This window comes from Balaenoptera acutorostrata, chromosome X (assembly GCF_949987535.1).
Source record: "Balaenoptera acutorostrata chromosome X, mBalAcu1.1, whole genome shotgun sequence".
Classification (NCBI taxonomy): domain Eukaryota; kingdom Metazoa; phylum Chordata; class Mammalia; order Artiodactyla; family Balaenopteridae; genus Balaenoptera; species Balaenoptera acutorostrata.
Window position 1 is genome coordinate 33,985,350 of NC_080085.1, and position 17,604 is coordinate 34,002,953.

Below are 17,604 nucleotides of genomic sequence, written 5' to 3' on the forward strand. Positions count from 1 at the left end.
AGTAGTGGGATTGCTGGGTCGTATGGTAATTCTATTTTTAGTTTTTTATTTTATTTTATTTTATTTATTTATTTATTTTTGGCTGTGTTGGGTCTTCGTTTCTGTGAGAGGGCTTTCTCCAGGTGTGGCAAGCGGGGGCCACTCCTCATCGCGGTGCGCGGGCCTCTCACTATCGTGGCCTCTCTTGTTGTGGAGCACAGGCTCCAGACGCGCAGGCTCAGTAATTGTGGCTCACGGGCCCAGTTGCTCCGCGGCATGTGGGATCCTCCCAGACCAGGGCTCGAACCTGTGTCCCCTGCATTGGCAGGCAGACTCTCAACCACTGCGCCACCAGGGAAGCCCTATTTTTAGTTTTTTAAGGAACCTTCATACTGTTCTCCATAGTGGCTGTATCAATTTACATTCCCACCAACAGTGCAAGAGGGTTCCCTTTTCTCCACACCCTCTCCAGCATTTACTGTTTCTAGATTTTTTGATGATGGCCATTCTGACTGGTGTGAGATGGTATCTCACTGTAGTTTTGATTTGCATTTCTCTAATGATTAATGATGTTGAGCATTCTTTCATGTGTTTGTTGGCAATCTGTATATCTTCTTTGGAGAAATGTCTATTTAGGTCTTCTGCCCAGTTTTGGATTGGGTTGTTTGTTTTTTTATTATTGAGCTGCATGAGCTGCTTGTAAATTTTGGAGATTAATCCTTTGTCAGTTGCTTCATTTGCAAATATTTTCTCCCAATCTGAGGGTCTTTTGGTCTTGTTTATGGTTTCCTTTGCTGTGCAAAAGCTTTTAAGTTTCATTAGGTCCCATTTGTTTATTTTTGTTTTTATTTCCATTTCCCTAGGAGGTGGGTCAAAAAGGATCTTTCTGTGATGTATGTCATAGAGTGTTCTGCCTATGTTTTCCTCTAAGAGTTTTATAGTGTCTGGCCTTACATTTAGGTCTTTAATCCATTTTGAGTTTATTTTTGTGTATGGTGTTAGGGAGTGTTCTAATTTCATACTTTTACATGTAGCTGTCCAGTTTTCCCAGCACCACTTATTGAAGAGGCTGTCTTTTCTCCACTGTATATTCTTGCCTCCTTTATCAAAGATAAGGTGGCCATATGTGCGTGGGTTTATCTCTGGGCTTTCTATCCTGTTCCATTGATCTATATTTCTATTTTTGTGCCAGTACCATACTGTCTTGATTACTGTAGCTTTGTAGTATAGTCTGAAGTCAGGGAGCCTGATTCCTCCAGCTCCATATTAATTATCTATAGGTGAGTCAGTCATTTTAGGGAAGTACCTTTATTGATTCCTACATTGGCAGCACCTAGTTTCTGAGGTTGAGAAGTAGACCCATAGCACCATCTCCCCGGATAAAGGAGAAACTACAGAGCAGAAGAGCTAGAGGACCCAGGTATTCATTTAATTAATAGTCTTTGGGGTACCTTTCTGTCTACCACTGTGGAGAAAGTATGAAAGAGTTACTCCTGAAAACGCCTCCCGGTGGCAGAAGCATCATAAGAATTTACTCAGCCTGAATGTAGCTGTCAGACTGAAGAGGGAGAATATTTTAAAATAAGTTCTTTCTTACGAGACTTTTCACTTTGGCCTGAGCAGAGTTCAGAGCCTTCAAATTGATACAATTTCGAAAAGATTCCAGCTTTTTACTTTTTATACTTCTGCCAAAGTATAATGCTATGGTCTTACCTCTGATAGCATTGACACATTTTGAGGCTCTAAACCTTTGGATCATTTACACTGATTTTAAATTAAACTAAAGTATGAAAAAGGAGTTTACAACTTTACACGTTGGCATATCAAACAAAGAATTCCATTTTCTCAGTTATTGTTTCCTTTGCTTAAGTTAGATACATTCATTCTATATAGTATTTATTTTGTAATAAAATATACCCAGTTCCATAAGTATATTAACAGAAATTCTGATCTGTACCTGTTATCAAAGCTGTGTGGTTTTCTCCACAGAAAACATAACTTATTTTCTGATCCTTAATATTCTCAATGGCTTTGGGTTTTGAAGTTTCAAAAATAAAAGTGCCAAGACCCAGCTGACCAAAGTGTCCCAGCCCAAAGGTGTACACAGCATTCTCTGAAAGGGGAGGGGCAAACACAAGAAAAGGATTTTAGGGGTACAGGCACGGTCACCATTATATCTAGAAAAACGGTGATATTCCACCTTTTATAATGAGGGTTAAGGGCCTCTCAAAGAAATACTCATATAAGAATACCTAATACTTACGTATACATTCCTCAGTGATAAAGGAAGAGAAAAATGGCAAGGTACACAATTGTAACAATAATGGCATGGGCCTGATTTTATCTTTTACATATAACCATAGAAGGAATTGCTAAAGACACAAAAGTCGGTGAACTACTACCTAAAAAGTCCCTATAATTACCACTCAGTTTGTTAAAAAGCATCAATTGTCATTAAGCGAATTCCTTTCACTGCCCTAAATAAACGAAGTGTTTCCCACAGAAAAAGTCCTTACTTATTAACTGTAGTTTAATGGAATAACCTATTTTAGAAAACAATTTCAGAGAAGAATTAGCATGAGAATGAAAACTTACATCAGACATGCTAGATTTATTCACAGGTAAAGCTCATTTACTAGGAAATGCAATAATAATCAAAGGAGGGGAAAAACCTTTCCTGTATATTAACATTAAAATTTTTTTAAAATTTTATTGAAGTATAGTTGATTGATAATGTTGTGTTATTTTCTTCTGTACAGCAAAGTGACTCAGTTATACATATATATATCCTTTTTCATATTCTTTTCCATTATGGTTTGTCACAGGATATTGAATATAGTTCCCTGTGCTATACAGTAGGACCTTGTTGTTTATGCATACTATATTATATTAATATTTTTGAAGTGATTCCAAAGGAACTCCAATAACAGTAAATATTAGCTCACATAGTCTTGAGAAATGGAAAAGCACAAAAATAGGATAAACGAGTGGTGATGAAAGCGTCCTTTAGACACACGACTCTCCCTGGCCCCTGCCTTAGGAGGCACAGCAGGAGCAAGAGCTTCAGATTCAGGTAGAAGCCCAAACCTTCATTATTACTAGCTGTGGTAAGTAGACAAGCTACTTAAATTCCCTAATGCTATAATCCCTATCTAATAGAGCTGCTGCGACGATTAAATGAGAAAACATGCAGGAAGATTTTAAAACAGTGGGACATTCAGTTGTAAAAGGACATTTTTCTAAAAAGTAATTATCTAATCAACTCAACCTTATTCTGACAACAGAGGATACTGAAGAACATATAACTACTGTCATATAGTTTTATATTTTTTCTGTCTAATGTTTACTTCATGAATAAGACATATAGATATTACTTCTTAAAGAAAATATGGTACATCAAGGATATGAAGCCACACTGAGGCAATGGCAAACAGATCTTTATTTTAGTGTAAAAAATACTATCTCTTAGTTTAATTAATAATCACACAGCATATCTCCAGTTCTGAATGTTCAGCTTAATAGGAGGATGTTGGGTAAATTAAGATAACTGTCTATCTCTACCTGGCCAAGCCCTTTCCTTTAATGAAGGGAACAATTTAGAACAGACGGTTAGCTATTCTTTGCTTTAAGGTCTTGCAAAGTATTCTGTAACTCTTAGGTATTTAACTTAGTACTTAGTCAAACTGATGATCAATACACTCTTCAGGTCCATTTCTTCATCAATTAGGACTTAATATTTAATATTTCTGTCCACACTGCTCCAGAATACAGGTTTCTCACCAGGACTGGCTCATAATAAAGCTTTCAAAGGTCCATGGAGAAATTTAAATAATAGGCAAAGCAGTGAATTTTCCATACAGATAAATGTTTACAATTTAAGGGGATGTCTTTTATTATAAAATTAAGAGCTTTTAAATTTTTGTTTCAAAAATGGCCCTTATTTTATGATATAATGGTAAAAACAGATTGCATTTTTCTTGCAACATCCATACTTAGCCAAATGCAAATTGGAAGTTGGCAACCATCTCTAGGTCCTCATATTCTGTTTATAAAATTAAAAACTTAAAATATAAAAACTTTACTGCTCTGTGAGATCCCAAAGTCTGCAAAAATCTGAAGAAAACAATCAATTTCTGGCAACATGGTTTTTAACTTCAAAACGAAGTCCACAGAAAGCTAAATGAGTATAATACTGCAAGAAAATATCATTAGGTACATTTTTAAAGTATAATTAAAAGAATCATGGGTTATCTTGGTGAAAATATTTTATAATGTATGGTTGAATGACATTATTATTATATAATCAACATTTGTGTCCTTCAGAATAACCTTCAATCACCTAATAAATTAGTTCTTTCTACAATCTTTGTATAAACTGGAGAAAATACATAACACATGAAGAATAAGTTGCATTTCTGCCTACAGAATAAATTTTCAGATAATTTATAAAGATTAATTTTGAAGTTTAATTCCTAAGATAAATCTTTTAGAAATTATATGAAAATTCACTTTATCAGCAGAAGTTTAAAAAAAAACTTAAACCTCAGAATTATTTCCAAATTTAGAGTTGAGGCCTAGAAAAAAATTATTTCTCACTTTGAAAAGATTCCATCTGGAAATTGTAATTCTGGGAAACCATAGCTTTATACGCATGACTGGGACTAGAATAGGAAGTCAAAGTGATGTAAGAGAGGAAAATCTAAAGATAAAATATTGCTTAATCACCTTGCAACATTTAAGCATTATCATCTGAGAACTGGATATTACTTAAAATTTGTCTAGAACATTTCTAGCTTTGGGTTACTGAAGATTAAGTGGTGACTTCAGAAACTGTTTCTTTCTTTTTGACCAAAATATATCATAATCATTCACTACCTAACTGCTTTACCTCTATACTACTCATCTAAAATAAATCTAATGCTGAACAAATTTGGGAGCATCAATTTAGTAAGCATATTAACAAGTAGTAAGTCTATTTTAATTATACTGACTAGAATTCTGAGAAGTCACATGTCATACCAAATACAAAATTCAGAAGCCAAAAGTGACATTACTATTAAAGTTCTAACTTTTTTTTATTATCTGTAATTTAAAATCTTAACACTTTTTAATGAATTACTATAACAGAACATAAAAATCACAAAGAAATCACCAAGTTAGACATTGTGAATATCAAAAAGAATTATCAATGACAAGTAGAAAACAGTATTAACAGGGAGCTTCTCCAAAATAAGGTATTTCAGAAAAAATAATGTCAATTTTAAATAAATATGGAATACATATATATGAGGAAAACAATCTGTTCTTGAAAATGAGCTAAAAAACGTTATTTGCTGCCATTCAACGTGTTAAGATCATGAAAATGTCAATTATGTTAGCAAAAATAATTCAACAAGATTCATTTTTTTCTACTTAAAAATTTCTTCCACAGGCCAGAAATGTTTATTAACTATAGGAACAAAAGGTGGGGATCTTAATGGAAAAAGATGCAAAGCCAACTTACATGAAGTATCTAAAACAGTCAAACTCATCGAAGCAGAGACTTGAATGGTGGTTGCCAGGGTCTAGGGTAGGGGGAGAGGGGAGCTGCTAATGAATGGGTATAAGGTTTTAGCTATGCAAAGGTGAAAGTTCTAGAGACCTGCCATACAACATTGTGCCTATAGATAACAATACTGTATTGTAAACTTAAAAATCTGTTAAGAGGATGGATCAGATGTTAAGTGTTCCTACCACAATAAAAATAAATGAATGTAAAAAAAGCTTTTTTCATTAGCTACCAAAGAAAGCAGGGAACGGAGCCGCACACATACCTGTGAGCACAACCGTGTGCCCTCCACCACAAGCTACTTGGATCACCTTCTGAGGAATTCCAGGCACCAGCTGGGGCACTTTGTGATTGATCAGCAGCTTTCCGGGAAGACCTAATTTCCCATACTCAGGTTCTCCAAAGGTGTACAGTTCTCCCTCCGCTATTGAAGGAAAAGGACAGTGATCGATGATGACACAGACATGAACAAATACTGGTCTTTTTGGTACATGTTCTCACGTTTGATAAAAAAATGTAGAAAATCTCAACTTAATAAATTTGACCTTTCTTGAGATATTTTTACTGAATGGTAAGGAAATAAAAGTAGATTTTCCCTTCCCCTTGATTATTCTAATCCAAAATCTTCCTGAAGAATTCACGACCAGCACTACTAGTAACAACTAGAAAATTATTTTACCTGTTTCACAATACATAGAAAAGATGATCTTACTTCTACCTACTTTCAATAAAGCAAAATGACTCGACGTTAAAGCCCCATAAGGACATGGATTTTGTCTTGCTCACTACGGTATTGCAAGAACTTAGCAGTGTGTCTAGTATATTAAACATTTAATGAATACTTGGTGAATAAATAATTGCTTTTAATGAAACTTATTGTAGAAAACCCATTTATGTGTGAGGTAAATATGGTGAGTGAGACTAAAGATAGCAAATTTTACTCAGTTAGATGGCACTTTTTCCAGAAAGATTCTCTTATTAAGGAACTCATGACATTTAATCACTGCCTTGTCCATACCAATACTATTGATTTGCTTCTGTTATCACACTTCCCACACTATACTATGAGTTTCTTGAAAGCAGGATCTTTTTTAATTCATTTCTATGAACTGAACTGAGTTCTATAAAACAGGAATTTAAAAACTGTTGTAAATACATAATCTAATCCAAAGATTATGACACAGAACGTATCACCACTGATATGAGGAAAGAGGTAACACAGCACCTCTTGTATTATTTGCATGTCTCCAAGAGAAGCATGACTGACTGACTGACTGACTGTTGACCAACCCCTGGGAATGTGGCCCTTGGGAGTGTTCTTTATGTTGGTGATTGATGTTTTTGTTATGTACACCTGGGGAAATGAATTATGCCAGCTTAGCAAGAAGCTAAGAGAGGGTTGCTTTGCACAAACTTCAACACTGATGAGGTACACCTGGTTTCACTGTTGAGAGACCCGAGTTGCAGTTGCCATGACTAGTTGCTAGCAGGATGTGCCTACATGACACCAGCCACCCACACAAAAGCCTCAGACCCTGAGAATAGAGTAGGCTTCCCTGAGCAGAGACATTACACACACATCCCTGTAGTTCACTGCCAAAGAGAAAACATGTCCTGTGGGGCCTTGGAATAGGAAGGACTAGGAAGCGCACACTGGACCTCCCTGGAGGATACAGATCTTCCCTGCTGCTTTTGCTCGGTATCCTTTGCTGTAATAAATCTAAGCCACGAGTATAACCAGCTATTGAAGCTTGAGAGCTCTTCTAGCAAATCAGAACTTAGGGAAGTTGTATGACATCTAACACACATGGTATGTGCCACTTAAAACTTGGTCAAATACTGCAAACACAGCTATACTCATTTTCTAGATTGATCTGTACAAAAAATGAAGTTTTCTGAACCACAGTTTTCTCTGAAGTATTCGGCAAACACTGGCACAGAAGTGCTCAGTAAGTCGGCACGCTCCCCCTTTTCCCATGTTCTTGCCTCTCATATGAAAGGAGTTACTAAGTCCAAATAAGTCTCTTTCTACTACTGTCTATAAATTCCTGCTGCTCCTCACACCTTAAATGGGTGAATTGTATGGTATGTGACCTATACATCAATAAAGCTGTTTTTTAAAAAAGGCATAAAAACAGAAAACAAAACAAAAAAGTTCAATGTAATGCCTATTGGTTAAAACGAATAATTCCACTTGTTTCCCTACTGGCTAAAGCAGTAGTAAATAAAAATTGATTCTGGGAGTTTTATTAAGGCCCAAATATAAGACAATGCTTTTGATTATTTGTTCTTGCACGTGTGTTTTTTTCCCTGTTTTTTGTTTCATAAACAAAGTGAGTACAGACTATACCAACCCCAGGAGCTGCAAATAAGTTGGTATGTGGTATTGCCCCAAGGAACACAGTCAATTTATCATTCATTCACTCACCTCCTCATTCAACAATATTTATTGATTGAATAAATATTGTTTCTTCAAGACACAAACTGACCCAGTAGTGAACAAACCCAGCCAAGTCAGAGTTTGCCTTTTCTTGGTACCAAGCTGCTACCAATTCATTGGTAAACCTGGGGGGGCACTGGGATAGGTCAATAAGCACTTTCTAAACCTGAATCTGAGGTGCACAGGATAGGAAGTAAATGTATAAAACAAATATTTAGAGAGATATCTAAGAGGGTCCATAGAACTATTTCTGCTGGGTGCTTTTACTGTTAGGAAAACCATAAATAAGATGGAAAACCATGATCATACTTCTGGTATTACTACCAGTGTAGATGTAGGCTATAACAGTTAAGAGTCCAAAGTTTAAAATATTTTAACTAAGGTAGAGAAGGTTGCCAGTGAGCCCAGGAAAAGGAGAAACGGGGGATCCTGAGAAAAGTCCCAACAAAGGAAAGCATATCCCATACTGAACTCCCTTCCTTTTTCATCTAATCTTCATCCCTATTCCTACAATGAAAATCTATGACTCATGTACTGAAACAGTAAGAGCAAATTATCAGGACAAGAATAGAGTAGGTCAAACTACAGAGACAAGTGGATCCAGAGAAAAGAGGCTCACAGGTCTTGTTTTTAATGCCAAAGAGTCTAAGAAGTTTGAGAGCCAAAATTTAGAAGGGTTTCTTATGCATAAATTTTGTTTTCCTAATAGACCTAACATTCATTAAAAAAGTTAAGGGACTTCCCTGGTTGTGCAGTGGTTAAGAATCCGCCTGACAATGCAGGGGACACGGGTTCGAGCCCTGGTCTGGGAAGATCCCACATGCCATGGAGCAACTAAGCCCGTGCACCACAAATACTGACCCTGTGCTCTAGAGCCCACGTGCCACAGCTACTGAAACCCGCGTCCCTAGAGCCCGTGCTCCGCAACAAGAGAAGCCACCGCAATGAGAAGCCTGCGCACCACATCAAAGAGTAGCCCCTGCTCACCACAACTAAAGAAAGCCCGTGCGCATCAACGAAGACCCAACACAGACAAAAATTAAAAATTAATTAAAAAATAAATAAAATAGTACCATCGATATTAAAAAAAAAGTTAACACGTCAGATAGTTTGAAATTATAAACACTCATTATTGAAATGAAGAAATACTGTGACTTAAAACAGACCAAAATTATTTCATTACATGGAATACCATGGCAATATTTCTGTAGAAATGTAGAATGTTATGACATTTTATTATTTAGTAATAACTTAGAAATGGGAGATAACATGAGAAATCCAAACTGTTCTGTCTTACTTGTTACAAAAGCTGAATGGTAATATCCACAAGAGATCCAGGAGATAGGTTTTCCAATGGTCACTTGATGAGGGACACATATACTAGTTATATTTTGTAAACCAATTTGCCCCTCAGAATTGTCACCCCACATGAAAAGCTCTCCATCCTCTATAAAGAAAACACAAAGAGGAAAAAAGGTTTTAAGAGGTAGCAGGGACGGCAAGTTATTATACTTCCAACAGAGCATTTATTTTTTAATTTAGAAAAATTATGCATCTTGAAAGAAAAGTACTACTAAGACATTTATACCAGGTAGCTACTTAGTACAATTTCTTTTTAAAAAAATTTTTTTTGGCTGCGTTTGGTCTTCGTTGCTGCGCGCAGGCTTTCTCTAACACCGCATGTTACACAGCTCTCCGGACTGGAACGAAGCAGCACACCAGCAGCTTCTTCGGTCAGACACGTTTATCTCAGCTCCAAATTTTACAGAAATTTCTCATATGGGCTTTTGATAGGGAGGGCAGAGAGATGCAATGACCATTACAAACTGTATTTTAATAACATATATCCAACAGATTTCTAGGATGTTTCTGACAGCAACTTCATTAAAGCTGAAATATAACTTTCAGAACACACAATGAAGATAATGTTTAAGAATATCTAAAGGAACAGATCGATAGCACAGCTTCGAATTTATTTAACAATTACCTTCTAAACGTATGTAAGCATAAAGTTGTAGTATATGTCATGATTTTAAGTTCTATTTTAAACGTCTTCTGAAAACACATGGTCAATGAAAGAAAACTAAACAGCATTGCTGTTTTCAGTTTACTGACCTGGTATATTCTGGTCTAAAAAAAAGGGATGTGTCCCAGTTTGAAGTGGAAAAAAGTCTTACCAGTCAGTGCAGCTGAAGTGTTAGACCCAGCAGAGAGTTGTTTAATCTTATGCTGGGATGTAAAAAAACTAATTAGATGAAAAGTGTTTCTCTCTTCAGTATCACCAAGTCCCAGCTGTCCTTCAGTATTTCCTCCAGCGGCGTATACTTTGCCTCCTTCTGCACATAGAAAAGAAAACATCAGTATACCATAGTCACCATCTTTATGAGGCAGACCAGTGTATATCAGACAGTTCCTCTATTACCAGTGAAGAAAGCTGAAAGCTGGCATTATCCTACAATTTGGTGAACAACTTCATTTCGGTGTCAAAAATACAGCAAAACAAGCAAGGCTCCACATTTTTGTGAGATTTTATAAATCACTCTAGACTTTAAGTAGCAACTGAAATGCACAGAATGTGTGGAATGTATTTTCTTGCTAATGCAGAACTATTAATTCAGAGCGAAAAAGAGGAAAGTAATTTCCAAATTAGTTTATAATCCAAATCAAACTATTTTAAAAGAGATGTGGTTCATTAATTTTACCTTCCATACCCATTAAAGCTAAGACATAATAGGTAACAAATAAGTAAAATGAGGCGAATACAAGAAGAATATAATTAGAAACGTGAAAATTCTATGTTGTGTAATTATTTTAATTTTCTAGCTAAACAGGAAGCCAGTATAGCATTGTGTTTAGGAGAGGGGACACCAGAACCAGACTTCCTGGGCGCAAATTCTGGCTTGCCACTTATCAGTTGTGTAACTTTGGGCAAGCTATCCTTAACCTCTCAGTGTCTCATTTTCCTCATCTGTAAAATGGGATAATAATAGTGCCTACTCCATAGAGGTGTTATGAAGATTAAATGAGTTAACATTTATAAAATTCTTAGAATGGCACTTGGCACACGGTAAGCACTATATAAATGTTAACAATTTTCTTAATCACATTAAGAAGTATATCATTCCTAGATAATAAACATTGCCAGTAAGCTCTAACGTAATGACACATAAAGATATACTTATTGGGACTTCCCTGATGGTGCAGTGGTTAAGAATCCGCCTGCCAATGCAGGGGACACGGGTTCGAGCCCTGGTCCGGGAAGATCCCACATGCCGTGGAGCAACTAAGCCCGTGTGTCACAACACTGAGCCTGCGCACTAGAGCCCACGAGCCACAACTGCTGAGCCCAAGAGCCACAATTACTGAGGCCGCGTGCCACAACTACTGAAGCCCACATGCCTAGAGCCCATGCTCTGCAACAAGAGAAGCCACCGCAATGAGAAGCCCGCGCACTGCAACAAAGAGTAGCCCCCACTCGCCACAACTAGAGAAAGCCCGCGTGCAGCAACAAAGACCCAACCAGCCAAAAATAAATAAATAAATAAATTTATTTAAAAAAAGATATACTTATTAAAATTAGTTATATCTGTCATAAAAATGCACATGGAATTAAAGCCTCACTAAATTACAGGGGAAACTTAGGACAAAATCATTCTGAATCAGTAAAAATTTAAAACTAGATATTATTTTAGAAAAAATGAAACCTAATTGAGGAAATAAGACTAGGTTTCAAATGGAAGATACTACAAGGCCACATGGAATTGAACCACACAATTTAACACATATGGAACAAACCAGAGTTGGTGTATGCTGAAGCAGTTCAGAGAATGACATAAGGAAAAAGGTGAATAGTCACAAAAAGCTCCATGGATGAAGTAAGACTTATACTGGATCTTAAGAGACAAGAATCTGAGTAAGAGAAAGAGAAAAGACATTTCAGCAAAGGAAAAGTATGAGTGAGGGCAGAGAGGTGAGGCAGGGGCCGAAGCAGTGAGAACAGCCTGAAGACAGAAGAAGCTGTGTTTGTGGGAAAGGAAGTAGGAAAGACTGCTCGGTGGTCAGGGCCTGGATGTCTAATTGTTCCAGCAGGATTGTTGAAAACTACCTTTTCTCCACTGAACTGCCTTGGCACCTTTGTCAAATATTACTTGGGCATAAACATGTGGGTCTATTTCTGGATTCTATTCTGTTCCATTAATCTCTGTCTTTTCACTACTAGCACACTGCCTTAACCACTGTAGCTTTACAGTAGGTCTTGAAATCAGGTAGTGCTAGTCCTCCAATTTTGGTCTTTTCAAAATTGTTTTGGCTATTCTAGGTCCTTTGCTTTTCCATATAAACTTTAGAACCACCTTGTGAATTTCTACACACGCACACGCACACACACACACACACACACACACACCCTGTTTGGATTTTGATTGGAATTGTGCTAACTCATATCAATAGCCCTTTGGGGAGGGCTTCCACTCACCCTCAGAAAAGAAGAGGGAAGAGCAAGATCAGGAGCAAGTGGCCCCTGAGGTGTGCACACAGGTAAGGAGATGCTGTCCCTTGACATAATCCAAGAAAAGAAGCTTTTTCTTCAGTCACTTAACATTTATCTGCATATTTTCATAGGCAAACAAGTGTACTAACCATTTACCTTTTTTAAAAATCCTAATCTTACTGTTGCCAAGTTACCATTTCTATTAATTTTACAAAGTCACAAATGTTACTGGAGTGAGACCTCAGTCCTCAAATTGGGCAGGAAGTCATACAGATTGAATACTATACCTGTTGAAACTAGGGTGTGGTTCCTTCCACAGGCAGCAAGTTTCACTTTTTCCCGTTTTAAAGCTAAAAATATAAAAATATGACAATTAAGATATTTTATGATTATGGAAATGACAAATAATCCAGGTCAAATGATAACCAAGCGGTAGAACAGATTTAAACCCAGGCTTGTCTGACTCCAAAGTCAATGTTCATAACTAATAAATCAAACGTTTTTGCAAGGAGTTGTGCATCATAATAACCAATGATGCTTTGAAAAAAAATACAAATAGCGCAGCCCCACCCCTGGAGAATCTGAGTCAGTAGGTTTGAGGTAAAGCCTAGGCATCTATATATTATTTAAAACTCCACAAGTAATTAACACGTGCTGAGATCCACTGCATTGTTTTGCTGCCTCTTCACCAACCTGATCTATTCCCTAATCTGCCATCACCATCATCAAGCTTACTTTCTACCTGCCGCAACAAAACACTAAGTCCAATATTCATAGGCATACACCTATGTTCAAGTTCTTCATTCATTCATTTACATATTAAAAACATTTACAGAACACCTCCTAAGCGCTTAGCATAGGGGCTGCAAAGATCACTAAGACAGAGTCCCTGGTCTCAAGGATCTCATAGTCTAGACAATCCTGTTAGGTTGATTAGATACTTGAGAGTAAGGATCATAGGCACTGTAAATAAACCCAAGGGTTTAGCAGACTGTGCTCAGTAAATACTTTTTTACCGAGTGGAATACCTTAACAGTTCCACAACAATACCTATAAATAGCATGGATATGATAAATTACACTGAAATTTTGAGCTGAAATTAAAAATTTGGCTACAAAGATAAAGAATCCTGCTCTTGTCATATCCCAAGGAATCTCCATCACCATTCAAGTATAGCTGATATTCATAGGTTATAACCAAACAGAAGCTTTTGCACATAATGGCGAGAAACCTTTGTAAAGATGTAATATGTCTCATATTTTCTGGGACAATCCTGATTTGAAATATTTTGTCCTGTTGTTCTTGTAAGAACACTAGTACTAATCAACTCCTAGTTCTAATATTTTCTTCAGCACAGCTGCTAACTATACACAGCAGGGTAAAGTGTGTTTTATAAAACCAACAGAACCATGATGTCCACAACTCGAACAAATGAGACAGAGCTCAAAATCCTAACATATCATATTGTTTGTTCTCTGTATATACAGTAACAGTAATATTTAAGTTGGTTTACAAACAGGCCAAAAAAAAAAAAAAAGGATGTTCAAGTGCAATACTGTAGAATCATTACTTCCTTTGTGGTCTCTGGGTTTAAAATCAGTATGATTTTTAGACCCTAACATATAAAACTAGCTCTGAATATCACATGAAAAATAAAGTTAAATGCCAATAATATTCAAGTAAATCTCAGAAAATAAAGAACTACTTTATTATTTATAATATAATATTAAAGAATTACACAATCAATATAAAAGTACTTTATATACTTCAAGTATTTAAAGTGATAAAGAAGAAAAGACCCCAAACCTTTGACACACGTTGGCTTGTTAACAGTCGATTTTGATCCTAATCCTAACTGACCCCAGTTGTTACTGCCAAACACGAAAAGCTTATTATTTCCTGGTGGGAAGGAAAAAGAAATAATAAATCGAAGCATTTGCAACATAATGTGAGATGAAGTCGTCACAAAGCAATAAAAAAGCTGTACTTAAACACTGTCATTGCTTTTCTGTGTGAAACAGGCTCCCTTGCCCATCTACCTATAGCCATATTGTTAGGTGTAAAGAGTTTCTAAGATTATACAGTAATAATTTTTCGATTATATAGATAAATTCAAATAGATTTATTCTAAGAAAGTAATATGTATAGAAAATCACACTTAAATATACTAAGGGAACTTGGAAGTCACTCTTGATAATCAATTTGTCAAGAATTATCTGGCAAAGTAAAAAAAATCCACTTTCTGTATATCTTCAACATGTTTCAAACACAGCACATCTATAATACTTAGGATTCTCTAAGTATTACTATCTTCATTTAAGATTTTAACACTTACCTGTAATAACAGCAGTATGTTCATCTCCACATGAAAGATATATAGGTATATCATTTTTAAACCAGAATTTGCTGGGAATATTTTCAGCAATTTCAGTTTTCCCAAACGTAAACACAGCACCCGAATCTGTAAATATATGAGAGTTTGGATTTCACAACTTTTATTATGTTGCCTGTTAACTAAAATATTTTTCCAGTAATTTATCTATACAGATCCCTTGTCTCCCGACAGCTTGGCTTCCGCTCCAGCACTGTCTATGCCCTCCTTCTTTCATCTTAACTCAGTTTTATTCCTCAGACTTCATTCTAGTTTTATTTATGAAATCTAATAAATTAATTATGTATTATTCGTTTACTGGTGTAAAGTAAGAAATATACTGTCACAGTGACTAAGAGTCCTGCTGTCACGAGGTGGACCATCTACTCCCTGGAATGAGCTGATACACTCAATGCCCCACTCACGCTGGTGAACACCTCATGGTCTAGCCCCTGACTGAGGGCTTTTCTCCACGCACAGAAACAGGACAGTATTGAGTTTCATCATTAACATCGTGAGGACGCAGGATGTTGAGATTTTTACATTCTTTTTTTTTTTTTTTTTAAAGGATTTTCTTATTTATTTATTTATTTATTTATTTATTTTTTTTATTTTTTTGGCTGTGTTGGGTCTTCGGTTCGTGCGAGGGCTTTCTCCAGTTGCGGCAAGCGGGGGCCACTCTTCATCGCGGTGCGGGGACCGCTCTTCATCGCGGTGCGCGGGCCTTTCTCTATCGCGGCCCCTCCCGTCGCGGGGCACAGGCTCCAGACGCGCAGGCTCAGCAATTGTGGCTCACGGGCCCAGCTGCTCCGTGGCATGTGGGATCTTCCCAGACCAGGGCTCGAACCCGTGTCCCCTGCATTAGCAGGCAGATTCTCAACCACTGCGCCACCAGGGAAGCCCCTACATTCTTAAATTAAGTCATTAAATGCTACCTGATGGGAGGAGTATTCACAAACTATTTTAGTCCAGTACCATTTTGGAGAGAGACCAAAACTCCTACCAGATCCCAGTAACTATGTAAACACGCACACGCGCACACACACACACACCCCTCCAAATAGGAGGCCAGATCCAGCTTTTGAGGAAATCTCAAGGAGGATGATCACACATAAAGAAACTAAATGGGTACCAGAAAGAAAGACATAGCAAACACAAGTATTAATAATAAATATTAATGCTCAAGAGACTAGCCACTGTGGAAAATCTTCTGAGAACAATTGTGAGGTGTGTCAGTTCAAACTGATAATTGACATTTAGCAGGCCAGGTTCTCGAACAGGCTCTGAGTTTTTATAGAATGAATAATTTTAACTGTTTTGTCCTGCTCTGGCTTCCCAGGAAGCCTTCCCCGTTACCTTCACCCCAAGCCAAGGTTTGGTGGCTCTGCTCTGGCCCCCTGGCAACTACTGTCAAACGATACTGTCATTTTGTTTAGTTTCTTGTATCTCTAAGCTGTGAATTTGAGGCAGGAATTTAACCATGTTTGAGCCCAAGAGCATGGCAGAAACGCAATACATATTTCAGTGAATACATGATTCTGCTCTAATCCAGTGTTTTTTCAAACTGTTGGTCGTGACCCATCGGTGGGTCAGAAAATCAACTTAGTGGGTCACAATGACCATTTTTAAGGGAATGTATTATAGAAAAGATCTGAGCGCATCTACAGCAAGTACTGTTTCATGAAACTTCTATTTCTGTTACGCAATACGTACGCGGTACCGGGTCACAATGCCAAAGGTTATTTCTGGAGCTCAGAGGAAAAGTCTTAAAAAACCACTCGCTAACGGCTCCCTCCTTTCTCCAAGTCGTTTTCCCCATCCTCTTTTACCCCACTCCCCCTGGTCACACTCCCCCTGGTCACTCACTCTTTACTGCGTTCAATACACAACCGGGTTCTGAGGACCTCGAAGGAAGTACTTTGGGAAGCTCATAGAGAGATAAAAACTTCCCCTGCCTTCGAGAAACTCATCGAAAACTTATTTTAAAGAATTAGAAGACGAAAGACCAGCACCCCCTTCCCCGTAGTCCCCCCTTCCGTCCCTCCCCTTCTTTCCTCTCCCCTCAGTTTCCCAAGGGGGCGCGGCCAGAGCTCCGACCAAAGTCAGGCGGCCGCGGCCCGGGCCTGTCCCCCGACGGGGCCGGCCCGGAGGCGGGGCCTGGCCGCCCGCCCGCCTGCGGGCCTTCCCTCCCGGCCCGCCGCCACCGCCGTGGGTGTCACTCACCGGGCACCACCTCCTCGGGTTCCGCCATGCCGAAGGGCGCTACGGGGAGCCTGCGCCTGGGCCGGGAAGGGGTTGAGGGAGACTCGGTGGGGCCTAAGGCAGCACCTCAGCCCCGAAGCGGGCCCTGGATCCCCTCTGGACCCCCCATAGCGACCCTCTGAGCATCGGCGACTCCCGCGTTCCCGGAAGTCAACAAACAGCCGCTAGGGGCAACGGAGGCGGAGCGTTCCAGAGCGAGGCGGAGCGTTCCAGCGCGAGGCGGGGCGGGCGCCTGCGGGAGGGGAGCCGAGGGCGGGCGGCCGGCGCAGCGCAGGCGCAGGCGCAGGCGCAGACGCAGGCGCAGACGCAGACGCAGACGCAGGGAGCGGTTGCGGTAGAGGCCGCGCGCCCTCTGGTGGCCCGGATAGGAGGGGCAGCCACGCCGCGCGGTAAGGTCCCCGGAGTGTACGCGCTTACGTTGGTGGAGACCCAGGCCCCCCAGGTCCCGCGTCCGGATAGTGACGAACGTCACAAATATCACATCCCCTCTCACTCAAGCTACGTGACACAGGCAA

At 38.7% G+C, this 17,604-nt stretch overlaps 1 protein-coding gene across 14 annotated transcripts in view; it reads right to left on the minus strand.

The window, feature by feature from the left end:
- Nucleotides 1–17,308, minus strand: part of RPGR (retinitis pigmentosa GTPase regulator) — an 89,622-nt gene extending 72,314 nt beyond the window's left edge. For 8 of the 14 annotated variants that reach the window (XM_057537768.1, XM_057537769.1, XM_057537770.1 and 5 more), the window contains exons 1-8: nt 16,541–16,675; nt 14,792–14,917; nt 14,263–14,355; nt 12,744–12,806; nt 10,145–10,303; nt 9,265–9,414; nt 5,793–5,951; nt 1,937–2,092 (exon numbers count right to left, since the gene is read on the minus strand). In XM_057537768.1, coding sequence (XP_057393751.1) covers nt 1,937–2,092; nt 5,793–5,951; nt 9,265–9,414; nt 10,145–10,303; nt 12,744–12,806; nt 14,263–14,355; nt 14,792–14,917; nt 16,541–16,646 — 1,012 coding nt within the window. In that variant the 5' untranslated portion in view covers nt 16,647–16,675. Of the gene's footprint in view, nt 1–1,936; nt 2,093–5,792; nt 5,952–9,264; nt 9,415–10,144; nt 10,304–12,743; nt 12,807–14,262; nt 14,356–14,791; nt 14,918–16,540; nt 16,676–17,050 lie in introns of those variants that run through there. The other 6 variants (XM_057537771.1, XM_057537772.1, XM_057537767.1 and 3 more) reach the window with 2 other exon arrangements.
- Nucleotides 17,309–17,604: the final 296 nt, after the last annotated feature.